Source organism: Epinephelus fuscoguttatus, linkage group LG2 (assembly GCF_011397635.1).
Source record: "Epinephelus fuscoguttatus linkage group LG2, E.fuscoguttatus.final_Chr_v1".
NCBI lineage: Eukaryota > Metazoa > Chordata > Actinopteri > Perciformes > Serranidae > Epinephelus > Epinephelus fuscoguttatus.
Window position 1 is genome coordinate 37,348,606 of NC_064753.1, and position 21,585 is coordinate 37,370,190.

At 42.9% G+C, this 21,585-nt stretch overlaps 2 protein-coding genes across 8 annotated transcripts in view; one reads left to right on the forward strand and one right to left on the reverse strand.

Moving 5' to 3' along the window:
* The first annotated feature begins 21 nt into the window (after window positions 1–21).
* Window positions 22–9,030, forward strand: gldn (gliomedin). Its single transcript, XM_049601409.1, has 10 exons — window positions 22–906; window positions 2,153–2,204; window positions 2,777–2,794; window positions 2,933–3,031; window positions 3,555–3,647; window positions 3,784–3,891; window positions 4,119–4,202; window positions 4,294–4,419; window positions 4,523–4,673; window positions 5,239–9,030. The coding sequence occupies exons 1-10, from the start codon at window positions 361–363 to the stop codon at window positions 5,702–5,704; spliced, it is 1,743 nt and encodes a 580-aa protein (XP_049457366.1). The 5' UTR covers window positions 22–360; the 3' UTR covers window positions 5,705–9,030.
* dmxl2 (Dmx-like 2) overlaps window positions 8,312–21,585 on the reverse strand; it is a 43,845-nt gene continuing 30,571 nt past the window's right edge. For 3 of the 7 annotated variants that reach the window (XM_049601309.1, XM_049601301.1, XM_049601299.1), the window contains exons 39-54: window positions 18,560–18,750; window positions 18,273–18,406; window positions 18,091–18,176; window positions 17,749–17,950; window positions 16,832–16,949; window positions 15,438–15,503; window positions 14,476–14,562; window positions 14,070–14,191; window positions 13,636–13,774; window positions 11,998–12,058; window positions 11,700–11,827; window positions 11,531–11,608; window positions 11,306–11,397; window positions 11,153–11,205; window positions 10,831–11,048; window positions 8,312–10,248 (exon numbers count right to left, since the gene is read on the reverse strand). In XM_049601309.1, coding sequence (XP_049457266.1) covers window positions 10,039–10,248; window positions 10,831–11,048; window positions 11,153–11,205; window positions 11,306–11,397; window positions 11,531–11,608; window positions 11,700–11,827; window positions 11,998–12,058; window positions 13,636–13,774; window positions 14,070–14,191; window positions 14,476–14,562; window positions 15,438–15,503; window positions 16,832–16,949; window positions 17,749–17,950; window positions 18,091–18,176; window positions 18,273–18,406; window positions 18,560–18,750 — 1,985 coding nt within the window. In that variant the 3' untranslated portion in view covers window positions 8,312–10,038. The other 4 variants (XM_049601340.1, XM_049601318.1, XM_049601327.1 and 1 more) reach the window with 4 other exon arrangements.

The following is a 21,585-nucleotide window of genomic DNA, read 5'->3' on the forward strand; positions in this document are numbered from 1 at the left end:
ATTACTGGTTTGCATGTGTGCACACACACACATATACACAACCCCTTCTCCACTTGGCGAACAGCACAACAAGCACTGTATTTACCAGTCTGCCTTCAGAAAGACGACCCGGTTGGAGCACAGACACTAAAGCTGACTGGACTCTATTTGGAGCTTTCAGATAACGTGGACAACACCTTGAATTTCAGCGAAGAACTTCCTTTTTTCCTCTCTCACCTTCTCCTCCTTCTTCTCCTTCCTTTGGATTAGTTCGACTCTATTTTAAATTGATTTTTGGTGCCAACCTCGTGGACATTTTCTGTCCTGTTTGACTGTGACCTTCTCTATTCTCTGCTGTGCTGGAGCTGTATCCTCCTGTGAATGCTGAAGTTGGTGGGTGACCCACAGAAAAGAGGAAGTGAAGTGGTAACCATGTGGATCCCGACCCCCAGCATGACTCTCCCACAGCGGATGGTGCTGTACGGGACGTGCATTGTGGCGTTGATGAACTCTGTGGGCCTCCTAGTGCTCTTGGTCCAGCAGAATCAGCAGCGTGTCTTGCTGGAGCAGACAGGGGCAAAGCTGACAGAGGTGGAGCAGAGCTCCGTGGTGGAGTTCCTCCAGGAGGTGCCGAGAGGAGCGGCGGGGATGCGGGCCAGTGCGGGGCAACAGCCTCAGTATCAGTACCAGTACTCGAGGAATAAGAGAAGTGAAGAGCTGGAGAAGGAGCTACAGCAAGAGGTGCAGGAGATTCCCCAGGAGGATGAACAGGAGGTCAGTCAGCAGGAGGTCAGCCAGGAGGTGGGAGAGGAAGCAGAGAAGAAGATGAAGAATGAGATGAAGCACAAGCACCGACACAGCCAGAGTTACCACAAGGCACATGTGCAGGATGACATGATGATGATGATGACTTACTCCATGGTGCCGGTGAGATGAGATACCTGCTGGTGGACTGTATATGAGAGAAAAAGAATGAGGGCATACAGGGAAATAGATTTAATAAATACTGAACACAGTCTTAGATTATTCTTTTGTCATTGCTGAATAATATTGCATCACCCACTGGTTTAAATGGACAATAATTTTGGGGCCTGTGACCATCAGAGGTCGGCAGGTTCCCGTCTGTGGTAATTTGATTAACTGCCTATTTGTTTGGTGACACTGTTGGCACCACTGGCAAGATGCAGAGTGAAATAAAAAGGGCCTTAAGGCAACACCTGCATTATTACATAATCCCAAGGCCCTCAAGTGTTTTTTAGAATCATGTACTGTACTTACGTATTCCCATATTATGCTACAAATTCTGCTACTCCACAACATTAAAGAGGAAAATATGCAGTACACTTCACAACATTTAGCTATAGCTGCTTTGTAAATCAAGATTCTACATACTAGAAAATATGATTAGTAAAACTTTCATATTTATTATTATTATTATTATTATTGCTAATAATAATAATTATAAGAAGAAGAATATACTTTTATTTTTATTATTTTATTTATTTAATTTTCTTTTTCGTTTTTTTTTACTTTTTTTTTTTTTAACTTTTATAATAATTTTTTTTTTGGAGGGGGGGGGCGGTACAATGAGTGGTAAGTGGTAGCGCAGTGGTAAGCGTTGTTGCCTCACAGCAAGAGGGTTCCTGGTTTGAACCCAGGGTGGGGGAGCCCTTCTGTGTGGGGTTTGCATGTTCTCCCTGTGTCAGCGTGGGTTTTCTCCAGGTACTCCAGCTTCCTCCCACAGTCCAAAGACATGCAGGTTAACTGGTGACTCTAAATTGTCTGTAGGTGTGAATGTGAGTGTGAATGGTTGTCTGTCTCTATGTGTCAGCCCTGTGATAGTCTGGCGACCTGTCCAGGGTGTACCCCGCCTCTTGCCCAATGTCAGCTAGGATAGGCTCCAGCGCCCCGCGACCCCTAACAGGATGAGCGGTTACGGAAAATGAATGAAAAAAATAAATATACTTTTACTTTAATAACAGTTTAAATTATAATGGAGTATATTTATGGAGGTGCATTGCTACTTTTATGTAAGTAAAGTATCTTAATGTTTCCGCCACAGGTGATACTGGACATCAGTGGGGGCCCACAGCTATTTTTGCTCCATTACCCCATACTGTAGATGTTATAGATGTATTTTAATCACATTTTTATGTTTTCTTTTCCTCTTCAGATAAAATTGCTGATCGACATTTGCAACAGCACCAAAGGAGTCTGCATCGCCGGTATGTCTATCCATATACTTTAAACTGGTGGTTTCCAACTGGTGGGTCACTGTCCAAAAGTGGGTCGTGGTTCCATTCTGAATGGACCCCAAGTGTCTTGTGTGTGTCAAGTTTGTAAAAAATACACTTTGCTTTGAAGTACAGTGAGTTTTCAGCACACTTGAACTAAGGAGAAATCTGGACCCTGTGGCTGGACCAGTTGGAAACCACTGCCTACCAAGAGAACACGTTTTCTCTCAACATATAGAGGGACACCTACAAGACAGGGGAGTTTGGGTGTACTCCCCCAGGAAATGTTGAGCATCAGACACATAATTTTCTGCATTCTAGTGAATTTTTATGCACCAATGTGTGCCCTTTCTGCAGCTATTTATGGTGGAAATGTCTTTAATTTCATCAGAATAAAAGTCCTCTGCTAATATCGTGTTTTTATTGGTGGGGACAAATGTATATGTTCTCAATATTAAGGGGGATGCGTCCCTTGCGTCCCCTTGAAAACTATGCTTAAGCAACCTACTCATGTCCAGAATATCACCTTTTATCCACTAACATCCTCTAACCTTCTGTTGCAGGACCACCGGGACCGCCTGGTAAGTCAACCCTTAAATCTGGATCCAAATTTAAAAACCAGCCACACTGTATGTCTCCTTTGAGGTTTACTGACCCATATCTTTGCTCAATGTGTTTTCCACTCAGTCCATGGTGAAGACTTTTCTGTCTTACTGTAGGTTTGCCCGGTGCGGACGGTATGCCCGGCCACAATGGGACTGATGGCATCCCAGGAGTGAATGGAGTGCCCGGGGCTGATGGGAAAAGAGGAAAAAAAGGTAAAGAAAAAGTGAGGCTCTATTCTGTTTTTACTCACCATCTATTTGTATCAATGCCTCGGGCAACGCTGGCCATTTTAGTGAAGAACTACGGTTACAATGTGACAGTCAAAGGGTTGAGTATAACCTGGGGTTAAAAATACCAAGACGCACAGGCAGCCACTTTAAACCATGCACACACACACACAAAGACACAAACTCAGAACATACTAACACACTCCAGATTTATCTGTGTATCATAATGATGTCAGACTTTATCCACAGTGAATGACTGAAGAGGTTGAAACAGCTGATTTCTCTCACATTCTCTGTTAACATTATTCATCTCTGTGGTTTTGGGCTCCAGCTAAATGAACCGGATACTCCTACCCAGTGTTCTCCCACTTCACTGTGTTCACCACAGAGGATTGCATGATTCACCAGAGGATGTCAATGGAATAGTTCATGGCTTTAACAATAGGGTCAAGTGTATTGAGTTTATGAATGCAGTCTCTGAGCTATTTGGCATAATGTCCTCCTTCAGGTGAGAAAGGAGAACCTGGTGAAAAAGGAGAGCGAGGAGAAGCTGGTCCACCTGGAGAGAAGGGACAACCATCCAATGATGTCATTATTGAGGGCAAGTAGAGCTTTACACTCATGATATGGTGTCGCTTAAACCATTTTGATTTGCAAAAAAAAGTCTTTCAATATAAGAATAAACCTTATTTTGTACATCAAGAGGGTTTACAATTCGTCCTCTACTCTTTGTACAGGCCCTCCTGGTCCTCCAGGTCCTCCCGGTCCCCCAGGACCTCCTGGTCCTCAGGGGCCTCCCAGAACAAGGCACCATAGAGCCAACCTTCAGGCTGCTCATACCCTGGGTAAGAGGCCTTTGTTGACCTTATCAAATGGAATTGAAATTGAAATTTCAAGGTTTACTGTAACTACAATTCCATTAAAACTGGGCAACTCCATCTGCTGAGGAAGACTGTGTAACATGATTGAAAGTTCCAGAGCACCTACCACATGGACTCTGTGAGATCGCTTTGTCAAGCACACACCATGTGTAAACACTGTGAATAATGTAAAATGACTTTGTTTGTAACAGGGCTGTTACACGCAATTCCAAATGATGAGACCTCATCTGTGAAGGAGGCTGTGAAGCTACACGGGAAACCTGTTAAGAAGAACGGTGTGTGTTCAAAGAACTGTTTCTACATGTATGATATGTGCTCTGTGGTAGAGATGTGAGCATCTAAGCTTGTTGTTTTGTTTCCCCTCAGAGTGCCTGATTAAGTCTCTGATCAACCCCAGGAATGTGTCAAAGATGGAGAGCACATTTGGCACGTGGATGAAAGACACCGCTCAGCTGAATGATGAGCGAATCTGGGTGGCGGAACACTTTTCTGGTAGGTTGGATGCAGAGGACCATCGAAGCAATGCAGGGATGATAAACTGTGGGATCTCTGATAATGAGCTCAAGCAGTGAACATTTTGCTTGTTCTTCCCCAGGTCGTGTGGTAAAGGAGTATAAAAGCATCGCCTCCTTCCAGAACAGCAGCAGCGACACTGTGGATGTTAGAAAGTTCTACCAGGGCTGCGGCCACACTATTCACAACGGTTCCTTCTATTATCACATCGCCGGTACTTCCAGCATTGCCAGGTGAGGCGACAGACAGTGTGACGCAAAGTTAGGCGTTTCATTGAATCTGTTTCAACTATTTGCACTATTGCTTGGTTTGGAAGTCTAAACCTGTCCAAAGAGAATACGCTTGGATGTTTTGTCAACATTGACAGTAGGATTTCGGGGAGAAGTCCGGCCAAGCTCTTCAACATTTACAACTGGCCGCCAGTTCCTTAGCAGCACTAATGCTTTATTGGACTGCCAGGACCATCCACCCCTGGATGAGTTTAAACTTCAGCCCCTTGTACATCCACAAGATGACCAAGAGATTTCACGTCTCCTTCATCCCAATTGCGACTGATATGCTTAATAGCGAGTAGATCTCTGGCTGTATCCCTTGCAGTTCTTTTGCAAACTTTGTACATGTTATATTACATGGTGTGCTCTAGCTCTGGTGATTTTTTGTGTTGATGTGTTGTTGATGTTTTCCATTTGTAGTTGCAAAACAAATTTGCCCATGGGGAGACAATAACCTTGAACCTTGCTATCATATCCATTTGTTCCGCTCCACTCCATTAACAACTTGCTGCTTGTTTGTTCACAGATTTGACTTCACCACCAAGAGGCTTCACACTCTTACCATAGAAAATGCTCTGTACCATAATCTCGCCTACCTGCTCCACAACTCCAAGACCTACTTCAAACTGGCAGCAGACGAGAACGGCTTGTGGCTGATCTTTGCCTCCAGCATAGATGAAAGCATCACGGTGGCCCAGCTGGACCAGAAGACCTTCTCCGTCACTTCCTACATAAACACCACCTACCCCCGCACCAAGGCTGGCAACGCCTTCATCGCCTGCGGCGTCCTGTACGTCACTGATACCAAAGACACCAGGGTCACCTTTGCTTTTGACCTGCTGAAGGGAAAGCCGGTGAACGTGACCTTTGACTTGAGGTCTCCAGGCGGAGTGCTGGCAATGCTCTCCTACAGCCCGAAGGACAGACACCTGTATGTGTGGGACCACGGCTACGTTAAGCTCTACGTGGTCCACTTCATCTCAGACGAGTGAAAAACGCACCGTCTGAACACGACAGACAACATGCAGGCATGACTGTTACGTAGTGAGAGCCAAATGCCTGCTGACTGCCAACTACTCACTCCATCTTTGGAAATGATCAAATTTAGGTTTTCGAGACAGATGTACACTAGGCTTGGGCTCTATCATGGTATTATTGTATTCTGGGGAATTTAAAAATCCAGACATGATTTTCAAATCCATCAAAAATACAGATGCTCTTCTTACTATTAAACTGATACGGAGATGCTGTATTGAGGCGATGTATTGTAGTGCACAGCAAGCACCACCAGAGGTCAGTCTCTACTGGTGGAACAGGCAGTCGAGCTGAGAATGATGGTGACAGTGAATGGAAGGGATAACGTTACAGGACTAGTAAGAAAGAAAAAATGCCTCTGCCCTTGTTTGGGATTATTGCCACATATAACTTTAACTTGAAATGACTCCCCCCAACTGAAAAAACAGTTTCTTAGACACATGATGTTATCTAACACATCATCACTGTTCAGTCCGTTGACGTGTGTCATCAGGTCTGTCAGCAAGAAGGGCGCTAGTTTCCTATTTATTCATTGTTCTACGGGTCGTCAATATTTAAGCCAAGCAAGACTTGTTTAAGTAGGCTAATTGCGTATTAGAAACACAACATTGTAGGCTAAACAACGGCTAATGACTCAGTTTAAACACACAAAATATTCCTGTTTTTCTGAAAATGAATATTCCACTATAATTCCCATTTATATGCAGCTGTGCATTCTCTGATTAAAGTGCCCTAACGTGTCGATTATCACATTAAAATACAGAAAAGCGGAACAGCTGGAGCTGCTTGTCATTTTGCTTCCTTGCATCAAAATAGGATTTCTTCAAAGTTTTCGAGCGTGACCATGCGAACACTGCCTCTTTCATTCCTTCAGCCACCTTCTTGAAAAGGTCAGCATTGCAATATTTGCGTATATTCGAAAATCTGTTGATATCAAAGTCTCTCATAATGTCAAAAAGTAGGTGTTTTTCTCCTTCTACAAAGAAATGTTGGCTTTTCCCCTGAAGAAGTATTATCATATTTTTTGGAAAATGAAACAGTGATTCCAGAGAGAAGCAGACAGAGGGGTCTACAGTCTGTGTTTGAAGGATATATCCAGGATGTCAAACTGACTTAGCAGCAACAACAGGTTAAAAAGACAAAGATAGTTAGAAGCTAAAGCCGAACTATAGGCTACAGATCACAGTGTAAAAGTGAACCACCACATCACTGCTGATCACCACACAAGACAATGAATATAAAGGGAAACTTTGCTGATATTGAACCAGCTGTGTGGCATCACAGTGTGTGCAGATGAGCGGTGTTTGGCTTCGCCCCCATTACAGGATCTCTGGGGCAAGTCAAACAATGTTCATCTGTGCACACTGCGATGACACAGCTGGTTCAATATCAGCAAAGTCTCCCTGCTTCCCTTCACTGGTTCCTGTACAGCAGGGTCTGTCTTTGTTTCACTGTTATAATCATTAAAAAGCAAAAGCAGCATGTGTATACATTCAGTAGGCTATATCTTCAGTAGCTAGCTAACGTTAGCACTACACTACACTTTTCAGGGTTTGATTTTGGTTTTGGAACAGGGAAGAAACGTATATCTTTTTCCAACCTCTCCAGGTAACGAGTATCATTAATACACGACGTGCCCCAGGCACAACATTTAGCTCCAAATCCACAAAACCAGCCTGAAAATGAAGGAAATCGGAAACAACTGCAGTAGAGTCAATGGAGCACAGCTGTGTTGTTGTCAGACTCTGGTCTGATTCTACACTATGATTGGTCAGTCTGCGTCTGGCGGCGGGACTTAGCTAAGGGTCCATTGAGACATATATTCTGAATACGCTCTTTACATGGCCAAATGATGCTATTAACACCCGATTGACACCGTCATGTCATGTTTTAATTGGGAAACGCTAATGCGGACATCGAAACAGAATATGTTGTTTATATGACCAACATAAAATTCAGAATATCGTCATACTTTGAATAATAGTAGAATATTAGCATGCATGCTAACTAACCCATTGACATACATGCTACAATGACTTCCATTACCAGTAGCTCAACTTCTAAGTTTTTCTTTGTTTTTTTTACACAAATACGTCAAAATGTCAGGACTGTACGAAGATATGAAAAAATACATATCGCTTAAGCCTAATGTACACATCAGTCTCAACTTTATCTTCCTGTAGAGAGTTCCTGTCAGTACTAAGATGTCACTGAAGGAAATTATTCTTGTGATATTGTCAAAAATAAATACTGCTGTTTTTATTTCCTGTCTGCAATGTATATGTGAGATTTTGGAGTTACTAACAGTGTGAAAACTTTTTAGCATTTTGTATCAAACAGTTCATAATACAGATTGAATTTATAATGTTTGTGTCCCTCTGTGTTGTAAGTTATTTAGTGTTTTTGCATGACCATTATCTTTTATGTATTTTGTTGTATCCTCTTATATTCTGTACATGCACACAGTCCGCCTGCCTCTGTAACGCAGCAGCACGGTCCCCACTGGCTGCTTATTCCTCCTGACAGAAAAATTACAAACAAACAACAGCGCCAAATCACCCTGATGAAATAAAAAGAATTTATTCACTTTACAAAGGTAAAACTCTGACCATGACCTGTTCTCTCACACACCTCCAGGCTCAAGTGCCCTAGTAAGCGTCTACCCATGATATTGGCTTCTTTTGCATTATTACATGCACACACACATACACACCAGACACCAGTAGGACCATTGGTAAAACACTTAAGCTACATACATTACACATAGTGGGCAGAAAGAGGGAGAGAAACACAAATCTCTTTAATAAATACCATACATACACTTAACAAAAGTTACAACTAATCCAGCTGGTATGATACAAACCAAAAAATAAAGAAATGCTTTCATGTTTTTACAAGCTGTTGTGGTATTTCATATATATATATATATTTATATAATTTATATATTAAAACTATTTCAAACATTTTACTACTAGGCCAAATAAAGCCAGACATTCATTTGTATATAACAGTTTCTTCTTCAATATCCTATTTATTTGAAATAAACTTTTAGTGTCTCCAGAATTTGAGTGCAAATATCTATTCCTTATGGATGAAACAGTAAAAACAACTAGCGAGGTAACACACACTTACATACAGTAGACTGTGTTGTACATCTCCCAGTCAGATACAGTAAAACCCCTTACATTCCTAAAATAAAAGGCAATAAGTTAAATAGGAATGGTCAACCAAACAAACATATAAATAATTTAAATAATACAATAAAATTAATTAAAAAAAAAAATTCAAGAATATCTTGTGCAAAACCAGAAGTGAACCTTTGTGTTTCTGCTCTGGGTGGGTGGGCATTCGGGTTCGGACCAGACAGATGGAAACATTGAAATCACAGTCACAGGAGTAAAACACATCATCTTCCAAACAGGAATGTTCTAGCAGTGAGTCGGCCACACAAACAGGCATTTGAGGGCAGGTGGGCGGGCAGGCGTACAGATGACAGACACAGCAGAGTGAACACACACGCTCAAGGACCTCATCGAGCCGGGTCGAACCCAAACCAGGAGAGGCCAGAGTGAGTGACGGGCAGCCAGTGAGAGGAGAGTGAGGGTGCGTGGAGGTTGAGGTTTGGGGGGTGGTGTCACTACAGCAGTGATGCACCATTGACTCTTCCATGGGGGCTGAGGGCTGAGAGAAGCTGGGCAAAAGGCAGGTGGCGGGGCGGGGGGGCAAAACCATTGAAACAAAATGCAGATTCCAACAACTTGATTCACACTGGAAACCACTGACTTAATAACAAACCACAGTGCTGGTTACAGTAGATGCTAAGAGATTTCAGCTGTGGGCACAAAATGACGACAGTTACACACTTTTAAAATTTTTGCTTGAGCACTTTTACAGAGCACTATCAATAGACCTGTGATTGCACCGCGTAACGAGAACAGGACATGCATAGCTTCCCTATGGACACACTCTAAGAGTAGAGATTCTTCAATAAAATTACAATAAAACTAGCTTTAAAATCAAGTATGATACCTTTTGCTTGTAACTTTGCCTTCAGCCTTTGGGGAAAAAAAATATTTGCAGCTCCGTTTTCCATTGTGGATATGATTTACATCGACAGTAAACCCATGAACACTGCACACTCTGTAAGATGCCAAAAGCATGGTGACCTTTTGACTAACTCTTCCCCCATCAATTATTCTATTAATGCCTAGCGAGTGTTACGTAAGCTTTTTGTGTTTTTTTTTTCTTCCTGTCTCTTTCCTCTTTGGACCCTCAGAAGTGGAAGTAGGTGTTACAGGATTTCGACCAAGCTGCTGGGGATATTGTAGCGGTCGGGGAGGACCCTCATCTTCAGGGTGCCGTCTGCTCCACAGGTGAAGATGCGGTTGCCTGGCCGCGTCTCCACCTGCATGACGCCGGCGCCGATGTTTCGGAAGATGGACTGCTTGGCGTGTTCAGTGCTAAAAGAGTGCATGAGGCCATGACCACTTAACTTCCACACCTGGAGACAGAGAGAGCAGAGAGAGAGAGAGAGAGAATGGGACAGGTGTTAAGATTCTTTTCTTCCTTTTTCAAACCAGCCTGCTGGTCTTCATCGTTTTTATTATGCAGAGCAGGCCACTCTGATTGTCATGTGCCAAATTTAATTATAGAGCTGTGACACTTTCTCAAAGTGGTTTGTTCTTTGTTAAACAGCATCAAATTAATAACCGCTGATTTCAAAGCTGACAAATGTCCATAACCTGCATGACATCATGAGTATTAAGAATCTAACGAAGGCTAATGGCTCATTTAGATTCCTATTAGGACACTGACAGAGCTTTCTTTCCGTACTCTGCGATGACATCGTCTATATATTGACACATGGACAAAACAGAGCAGTACCACTGGAGATCGAGGGGTAGTGTAGAATAGGTCAAACGAGATACGACCGTAGGACATGACAAAGACAACTTAAAAATGGCTGAATGGAAAGAGCGGTATTTTCTCGAGTAGGTCTGTACCTAGAATAAGACATTAATCCTGAGTACACAATCACAGTATGACTGCAGATTTGTGAGTGAGTGATGGAGCAGTGTGTCACCTTCATGTTGCCCTCTGCAGAGCCGGTGACGAAGAAGTCCTCGAAGGCATCCAGTGCGAGGGCCTTGATGGCTGAGTCATGGGCCTGGAAAGTGTGGAGCAGCTGCCTCTGGCGGATGTCAAACACGCACACAAAGCCCTTTCTGCCTCCAGTGATGAGCAGCTGCTGTTTCGCAGCATACTGCAGCACAGTGGCCCCGTTCTCATGGCAGGGGAACGCTGAAGGGGTGGGCGGGAAGAAATGTGCAATTGGGTCACAAAACAAATTAGAGTACAGGGAAAATCATTATATTAGGCTGGGTGAAGGATTTGGGATATCTTACCATGGACCATGGTATTGCTAGGTGAAATCAGAGTATCCCACAGGCAAACATTTCTGTGGACAAAGTAAACCAAGGATAACATTAGTCAGCTGATACTGACAGAGACATATTAGTGTTGGCCTGATAGAGGTGTTCTTCAGTACAGATGCTGACCTGTTGTCATTGGACTGTCCTGCTGTGGCGATGAGGCTTGAGGACGTGATGAAGGCAAAATCACCGCAGGTCTTAGTGTGGCACTGCCAACTCTATCAGCAGGAACGGCACAAGAAAACAAACAGTACGTGTCAATTTTAATGACTCGTGTTTTGTTTTTGACTAAAGATGTGCATGTGTGTGTTGGAGTGGTGATTGAGGAGGTGAGGGAGGTGGGAACCTCACCAGGTAGGGTTTGGGGTTGGAGGACGTCTGATTGACCTGCCAGAGACTGAGGAAGCCCTCTCCGTCAGCAACTCCACACTACAAGAGGAGAGCAGAGCAATCAAAACAATCACACTGAATAGACACAACACAGACACTGCGGTTTGTGTATGTGTACGAGGGTGTGTACCTTATTGCCCTGGGAGTTGAAGTAGAGCCGGGTGACTCTGGCATTGCCTGCTTGTCTGAAGCAAATAAGCTGCTGAGGTCTGTTCCATTCAAACATTCTCACACTCCCGTCCTGAGCCCCTGTCATGTCTAAAGCACACACACACAAACACACGCACGCACGCACACAGAAAGAGAAGTAGGACAAAGACAGGGCGAGGAGAAGGGAGATAGAGAGAAATTAACCAAAAAAAAAAATCAAAATTAAAATGTATATTAATGATGACCTCCTGTGCACACGCTCCAGTGTAGCCACTTACAATACTGATATATGGGATGGGATGTCATTCGTTTCACATTGTTTAGATTCCTCTTCATTATCTGAAAAACAATAAAGACATCAATCTAGATTATGAAGCACAATGTGTGCAAGATGAATTATAGTTCTTAGTTGAAAAAAAACTTTTATTTGTGTTCTGTCGGCTTATTATTCAGCATGACAAATACAATTGTCTCTTGAATGCCTGCTGTTTATGGTCTGACACCTGGTCGCTACCTTTTTATAAAGCCCCGACCTCACCTGTGCGCTGTGGTGGAACACGCCCATAAACATCCCGAACACAGATAATAAAATAACACAGGCAGAAGGCTGAGTCCCAGGAGAAATATATACAGCCACACACACACGTGATGATTGAGAGGGATTAACTCTGCACGAGTCTTTACGTTGTTTTTTAGGAAAATCCTACACAGTAACTGAGGCAGACAAAAACTGCAGGATGTTCCCATAAATATTTGATGCAACTGAGTTTTCAATGTCAACAATATTTACCGTTGTATCAATGTTTCTGTTATGATTTACCAATCTAATTTGTTATTATACTTACATTTATCTATCAGGAGAAATAAACAATGTCTTACTCGGGTGTCTAATGGTATCAGACACTTCAATTTAATGCTTCTTAGGATCTTTCAAGATAATGTGAGACAGATTTTTGGACAAATCATCTGCTTATATATATACCATGCAGAGGTAGGTTTTATATAGTAATACAATTTTTAGAGTGAGTTAGGTTAATTTACATTTTGCCAACAGGTAAATGCAAATATAGAGTAAAAGGACAGTATTAGGTTCAGTGGTAGATTTGTAACATCAGAAATGTGGAATTTAATGCAGCTTGACTCATTCAGATTTAAGGCTTAATATTTATACAATTGAATTAAAGACATTTTAAGGCATTTTTAAGGACCTGCAGACACCCTGTTACTGTGCAGGTTCTTTACTGCTGAGCAATACAATGCTAAAGACTACAAGGCCATTAATCGGCTGCGATCTTAACTAACCAGCCGCCCCTGCACCCTTAAGAAAGCCCCTTCTGTAATCCACTGAACCTGTATGACACTCGCTGTCCTGTCTTGCTCAATGCTTCACACCCAGCATTTATCAACATGGCTAGGACATGGAGAACCCTGGCTGCATGTGAGTGTGACGCAAATCTGTACCTTGGGTTGCCGGCTGTGAGACCTGCTGCTATCTGTGTTTATATACGTCCATCTCTGCCGTGCAAACACACACCCCCTCTCTGTATCAGCCTCCATAGACTCAGCAGGCCAGCTGTTTAGTCGACGTGGCTCAGTTTGCCTCGACGTTGATAAGAATTAAAAATACTAACTTCTGCTCAAAATGTGCAGGGGGCATGTACTGTGGAATTAATTCAATTCTAAAACAGAAGTTTGTCTCATGTTTACATTTTGTTTACATTTAAGTCTTAAACTTTACTAATGCATCTGATGTATGTTACAAAATAAAAAGACTGGAGAGTGACAGCACATGTTTCATGTCGTCTATGGGCTTAAAAACAGAATGTAGAGTCCCCCTACTGGCTAATACTAAGAACTGCATGCCCCTGACCAGTTGTGTTTGTGTGTATCTGTGTTTGTGCTGCAAAGACTCGTACCACGCTGGCTCCCATGCTCGTCTGCCCACTGCCGAGCCATGGCATCGATGCAGAGACCGGCATCTGTGGTGGTGCAAAGGGGACAGAGCTCGCCTGGGCAATGTTGGTATGAGAGGAACGATGGTCTATGTCATCAGAGCTGTAAAACAAAACGTAACCTGTCACTGAGAATGTTCTGGAGAGGCGTTAAACATGGATGATGCAGAAAGACTCAATCAGCTATGAACATACAAAACATTTAAGTCAGACAGCTCCTTCTAGGGTGTCTGTGAGACTCACCAAGTTACATTTTAGACTTTTTAACCTTCATTGAATAAAATTTTACTATCTGTTTTACAATAATAAATAGCACCATGCCAAATATTGATGCGGAAATAAAAACTTGAAATCATGATTGAAATTGTATCTTTAAAGACAGACAGTCTGAATCTAACCTGCGGGACTCCTTATCAAAGTCGTCCCCTATCCAGGTGTAGGGCTGGACAGACACCAGAGTAGACACGTCCACCTCCTGGACATCATGAGTGGACGCCAACACTATCTCGTTGGAGTTAGCCTGGAAAAGGAGGGAAGCAGGGAGGAGAGAGACATGGAGGGAGGAAAGGACAACATCAAAGGTGCACTTGGCAACAGGTTCCTCTAATTTTGGAACTGACATGTGTTTGTAAATTCAGAGCAAGACTCCTGGAAAGGATTATGTAATCTGGTACGGTCTCAGACCGTTGTCTTTACCTTTTACTTGGTACAAGATGACATAGTGCTTTCCAGGACACACAATAATTAGAATATATGGACTCATAAGAAAAAGTTTGCAGCACTTTTATCACACACACAACTTACCTTATTGATAGCAAATGCCATGATTATGTCAGACTCCTTATGAATGATTTTAGCTTTGCCTCCTGGGTAGCCCAGATCTGCCTCCACCTGGAAAAGCCAAGAAAACCAATACATCAAGTTTCAAGACACATTAAAGCTTCAGTAGGGAGCTCCGGGGCAACTGAGTGAAAATTTGAAATATGAATTTTTAGAGGCGAATCCTTCATAAACACTGTTTATGTCGAGTTCATTTCCTTTTATGAGGAGTAGGGCAGAGAAAATATTAACTTCCAAACTACTTGCTTGGGGCCATCCAGTTGTATGATCACACAGTGCAGCAACTTTCACAAAGTAAATGTAACCACTGATTTGAGATTCCACGGTGACAACACCCTCCACAGTTTGCAAGCCTTTCACAGCCCTGACAGTGAGCATGCAAGTTAGTAGGCCTACTGTATGTGCCAAATCTCTGAAGGGGAGCTTTTTGTTTTTTACATTTGGGCCCAGCAGAATCAGTCCAGCTAGACGGGAGAAAGGAGTGAGAAACAGAAGGGGAAACGTGTTATTGTTAAGGATCGGATGTGAGGTTACGTGGGTGGATGCCTAGGTGTCCCGGTGAGAGGGGAAGATTAGATGTTAGATCTAAGCCTGAGAGCCTTGAGTAGATTTAATGCCAGAAAAATTGCCAGAGCAGTCACTATCAGGCCAAGCTGGGGAGGAGACATCAGGAGCTGCACCCAGTTTGGTGCTTCCTCTAAGTGTAACATGCAAACCCTATGCAACGAACACACAATACTTCTTTTAAAGTTTAAAGGAGCTGCATGCAACATTCGGAGCATATCTACGACTCGTAGTCATAGTCTCGTACACAGCTCCTTTAACACACTTTCATCCTCTTTAAGCTTGGCTTTACAGTGACTCTCCCAAACAGACAGATGCACAGACAGAGCCAGGGCCTGGGCTGGTACAGTAAATGATACTACCTTATAGGGACTGCTAGCTCCTGCTATGCAGTTTGGGCTTATACGGTCCATATGGTTCTCTACAGACTACACAACACACACACACACACACACACACAGAGGCAATACAAACACAGAACACACCATCACGGCACGACACAAAACACATGCACAAACACAGAAAAATAAAACATGGAATGAAAAGAAAATGTAAAAAGGTTGACAGGATCTTTGATGTAAATAACTCTAAACACAGTCCACGTCATAAGCATGGAGCAACAGTCATGTAGCAGGATGAATGGACATATGAACTGTGGATCTGCAGTTTGATTTGAAGTCATGTGGTTGCTCCAGTTAACAAAGACTGAAATTAAAGTTGTAATATTAGGAAACTTAGCATCTGGGACCATAACCCACGGGACTTTTGTCTAAGTCTGTCATGAAAGTGATTACATAATAATGAACAGTTCCAGACATCACAGAAGGCAGTGAACTATCCTGTACTTGACTAAAGATGTCTGAGGAGTCAAAGCAATGATCATGAGTATAACAAAAATATCCACAACAGAGATAAAAGCTCAGTCAGCACTTCTCTGTGTATTACAAGGAAGTGATGGATGGGGAAGACATCTTAAATCTTAAGAGTCTTGCAATGCAAAATACTGTGTGGATTATGTGTAGATTCAGCTTTCCATGCACATGGGTAATCTATTGTGGACATGCTGTGCAAAAACAATTAAAGTTCAATTAAAATATACACTGAATTGGCCCATATATAATGTCCCTGAATACAAAAATGAGCCCCATTTGAAATGCCAGTCACGTGTAAATAAAAAAGAAGAATAAATAACATAACCTTTTACAGTTCATATTACTTTGCTCTGTTTTTAGTCACATACTGAGTCACTGTCTTCTCACATGACATGTTGAAACTACATGTCTTAGCTGCATGACAGTTTGACTATTACGTATCTCATTAATCACCATCATTAGAGCTGTCATGTGGTTATTAGGTGGTTATTATGGCCAACTTTGAGCTGCTTTTTTCAGCTGTTGCAAGTTCTCTTCATCTGTCGATCCTGACACCGTACTTTAGTGCGAGTAGCTTGAGTCAGTCAAGATATTTTTGTTCTACAGATCACTTTTAAACCTTTAGTATTCAAATGTGAGACAAAGCTACTTTTGAAGTAGTGAACAAAGTCTTATATTTGGGCCAATACAGTCACTGTGCTAGGGGAAGTGAACAAAAAAAGAAAAACAACAATGTAAAGTGCAAACACTCTGGTGTAAATATGAACTAACACGGATTGTTAAATATACTAATGGTGGGTTTGATTGTTGTAGCTAATGAAGACTGAACTGAAAACAGATGATAACTGATAACAGATATATTTAAATGCAAGCAGCCTACTGACCTCACTCTGCTTCCTTTTCTTGGTAAAGATGTAACGGATTAAAGTCTCCTGAAGCATTTCCTGTTTGACCAGGAAATGCCAAAGACGTCGGGCTGGAAAGGACTGATGGTTCTTTGTCCTGAGGGGAAAAAAGGGCAAACATAAGTTGGTCACAAGTTGGTGCTTCCACTAAAGGGTCTTAAGTCAGTGGTTTAAATTACTAAATACTATGGCGGTGATGTTGTTAGGTATGCGTCCCTGACAAATCCAAATCTGAAAGGACGCAGTAAACTCACTATCAAACAGCTCAGGGGACGAGCTATTTTTTCCCCAGTAATGCTACACTGCCAACAACACATCTCAGAAATCCTAGAAACAGTGCAACTTCAGTAGTTTTAAAAGTATTTCTGTTGTCACAGAAACTAGAGTGAAACTAATGTTTTGGATGTTATTGTCATAGTGTTGGTGACGTGTCTGTGCTACTGTTCTGGTAGTTCTGCACAGATCTGACACCTGCTTGCCTGCCTGCTCTCTAAAGCTCTGTGGCGGTGATGTTGGCGGTGCAGCACAGAGGTCCCCTGGGACCTAAGTTAGGAGGTGGAGGATTTTTCTCTACCTCCTTCACCAGAAGTAAATATGAATGAATATGAATCTAACATTAGCTGGAATTCAGTTACTTCTGAGTGCCTACTGCTTAGCTTAATTAGTTTGTTTGCTAGTTTCTGTAACACCAAGACGTTAATGATACACCCAAATTTAAAACCAATATTTCCTGTCAATTTCTAATCATCGTTGATAAGTAACTTAGTCATACTGTATATTGGTATAATCTATTGTGAGGAAAATAGATGTTGATGTAAAAATGCTTTTACTTACCCAGCCCCAGAGTGTCAGAGTGTGGCTATATTTCTGTACACTGTATATGATTCAATACTTACTTGAAGGGTGTGTTGTCTGGCTCCAGCATGGCTTTGTGTCGGAGTATGGCGGGGCCACCCCCTGCACTGAGGTCAGTCGGGTAAGTGTTGATGTAGTTGGGAGGCGGGCCGTCAAATTTGTTCATTCTCTCCAGTAGAAGCTGCTCCCAGTTCTCTAAAGTCTTTAGCACAGCGTTGCTGAGAGGTGAGGTGACTGGGAGGTCTGTGACAAAAACACATACAGCAACAAAGAATAGTTTATTTATATATATCTATACAAATTATACTAAAATATTTCAGTCTACCTTACTGCATATTATTTCTAAGGATCTGTTTAGTATCACTCAAGAGGTGAGTGTGTACCTGTGAAGTCAAGGCCAGTGAGAGGGAGGAAGTTCTTGACATTGTGATGAGCCAGTTTCACCATGACCAGGCGGATCAGAGCCCAGCTACGCACCACACAGACAGACATGAAGCAAGTTTAAAATCCGAAGCAAAAACTCCAAATTAGGCGGCGGAAATAACATCAAGAGGGTGAGCCTTACCTGTAGGAGTTAGGGTCAGAGTGCTCTGTTATCTGAGTGTCAGAAAGGAAAGCGTCATCGTCGTCTTCATCATCCTCTGCGCCGCTTTCGTCTGAGTCACACAGAGCATTGCTGTCTGACAGCGGCAGGAAGGGCTGAGAGGGAGGAAGTTATGATGGACGAGAAAAAGTAAAACGAAAAAGGCATGAGGGGAGAGAGAGATTGAGGAATAACTTTTTAATAACCCGAGGACTATGAATCACTGATCTCATTAGTCGATCCCACATATGAGAAGTTATATGCCTTACTTTGGCCACAAAGTAATCCCACATGCTCAGCTCCGGGGGAATGAACTTCTCCCTGTATGTGGGTCTCTCCGTGGGCACAGGAGGTGGGGTGGCTGGCGTCTCCTTTACAGGGCGTCCAGGAACGAGCATTCTCATGTTGAACCTACGTCTGTATCGATCCACGTCCTCCGCTGGGGGCTGAGGGGGAGCCACTGGAGGGAGGAGAAAAAGAAGAGTTAGTAGCTTTCAAAAACAATGAACTCTGATGCGGTCAATTTGCAGCAGACTGCAGTAGGCTGCGGTTTTGTACAAATGACGAGACTCAGCGTCATTTTAAAGCCAAAAGAAGGTCAAGAAAAAGATCAGAGAGAAGCAAACTGCGGCCACACTCCACACTGAGCACAGCATACCCTACATCCACGATTGTTAACTATTACCATTAACCTTAATGCTGCTTAAAATGCAGTTCCTGTCTACAACCTTAAGCTCTATGACTTCGATGAGTCATAGCACACAAGGGAGAATTGATACACTTGGAAAAGAAAGATACAAATGCACACAATACAAATGTTCAGGATGGAAACACAGGGCAAGACACACTGGGCTGCGCACAAACCTGCCCCATTATCCTGGGTGACTATCTCTGGCATCGTACCAGACAAAACAAGACAAGACACAAACCAGAGTAGACAGTGCAGTTAGACACACAGATACCACACAGACCATTACATAATTGAATCAGTGTATATTTGATGTAGTGCGTGGCACAAAGTACACACAGAAAACACATCAAACAATGGCAAATTTGTTGAGCAGTCATGTGTTAAGCTTTTTTTTTCGTATCCACAGCACTTGAGGGAGGCAAACACGATGAGTTGGTGACTGTAACATGTTTATTTTGTTTTTAAAATGTGTTAATCGGAACATGATAGAGAAGCGTTGATGTGTAACATTTGTATATGGCTGTGCATTTGAGACATGCATGTATCTTTGCAGGGGCACTCAAAAGGGCAGTTTTTTTCTAACTGATTCCTGTCAACAGGCTGGCATTTACGATCCCCCTACCCAGCTCTTCAAAAGGCTCTTGGCTGTGCTGAGAGCTATCTCAGACTCTACAGTGATATTGAGTCTAAATGCCAACCCATATCTTCCTCCCCCACAAACACAATGTGAGCACAGATTACTTTGGCCTAATGAATATGAATGAACAGTGTCAAGTTCAGTCAACAGACTTATATGGCACAGCTACTGAGGAAATGGCTTCATTTGTACAAATCTAAAAAAGCTGATGCAGACTAACAGCTGAATCAAGTCACACAAGAGTTACAGTCAATCTATGAGGTTGTTATTACCTCAACTACAAACTACTGATATACAGTGCAGCCTGACTTATGGTAGGGCGCGCCACAATTTTGATAAGTGTCGCTTGACAGAAATTAAACAGTTGCACGCCGTTTTTATGTTTCAGCATGATAACCAGAAACCTCCTTTATGGTCCAAGTTAATTTCTGTCATGTTTAGTGAAGCATAATCTGCATAAACAGCTGTTTAAATCACACAAATATCCTGCTGTATATGTGCTTTTAACTTCACCGTACCAGTCTGTCTGTGAGCAGCAGACTCCCCTCACTCACTACGCTGAGGTGGGAAATAAAATTAATCAATCAAGAAGTACAAACACTGTTGATGTCTTCCTGTGGCGCTGGCAAGGAAAATATTTTTTGTCTGCTGTCAGTCAGCCTGATGAAGGCAGTTTGGCCCGCAGCTGGCCTCTTAAACCCACAGGAGCTGCTGCTGACAGACAGCAGAGTCTGTGTGGTGTGAAAACTACCATCTACACGACAGCGCTAATAAAACTACCTAATCACATTGTGCTACAAAATATGATGTGTCTGCAACATAACAAAATTCTCCAGTTGTGTGCAACACGAAAGGAAAGTCAAGCGACACTTTTTCTGCTAGAAATCATTTCTGCTGAGTGACAAACATCTCGAGCGCCCAGCCATAAATCAGGCTCACCTCTGGTCCATTCACATTCTTAACTGTCTTTTTACACATTAAATGCTACAAAAGGGACAAAACAGAACTAGCTGCGCACTTCCAGCTCTACAGTAGTATTCACTGTCTCAAGGTGTACCTGGTTTAGTCTCAGATTCAGAATTAGTCTGAGAGGGCTGCTCAGCCTTGGCCTCTGAACACTCCTTGCTAGGCCCAGCTGTTGCTTCAGTCGCACAATAGGAATGACACAATGAGATGAGCATGGGAGACGTTACAAAACATACATGCAATGCAATCCACCACACACTCACACACACACACACACACACACACACACACACACACACACACACATTCACACACACACAGCTGTTGGCTTATCATAACACTGAACACAGATGACAATGTCTTCATAGCACTAGTGAGCTTTTGTTGTTTGCTATGGGCATTCAGTAGTAGCTGCACACGAGAGATAGAGAAGGGGGTGAGTCAAGCACTCTGCAACAATGCAAACCTGTACAATTACCATGCACTGCAATCCTGCAAACCAGCACTGCAATCCACCAGCCCAGTTACTCACAGCTGGCCTCAGTTGCTGGTGCCACAGTGCCCAACCCCTCTCCCCTTGAAACGGGAGGAAGGGGTCGTTTGGGGCGCTGCGTTTCAGTGGGGATGGGAGTGGGGTTTTGGGTGAGGCTGCTCTGCTCAGGTCTTCCTGTCTCTTGAGATTCCTCTGGCCTGGCTGCCTCAAAATCAGCTGGCACTGGGACACAGGGGCAGAGGGCACACTCACACAAGACACGACACAGCAGCAGCAGCAGCATCTTAGGAGCATCAACAGGACAGGACTAGGTGTATGTCTATGTTAGTATTTAGACAGGCCTGAGGGATGGAAGCAGTGCCTCAGATCAGAGATAGGTCAGGATGTAGAGAGTCAGATACAGCAGAAGAAGACAACGGTGAGAAAAGACTATAGGGACAGATTATGGAGACCAGGGAGGAAGACAAAAGACAACAATGATGGTGAGGATGGAAATAAAAGTCAGTAA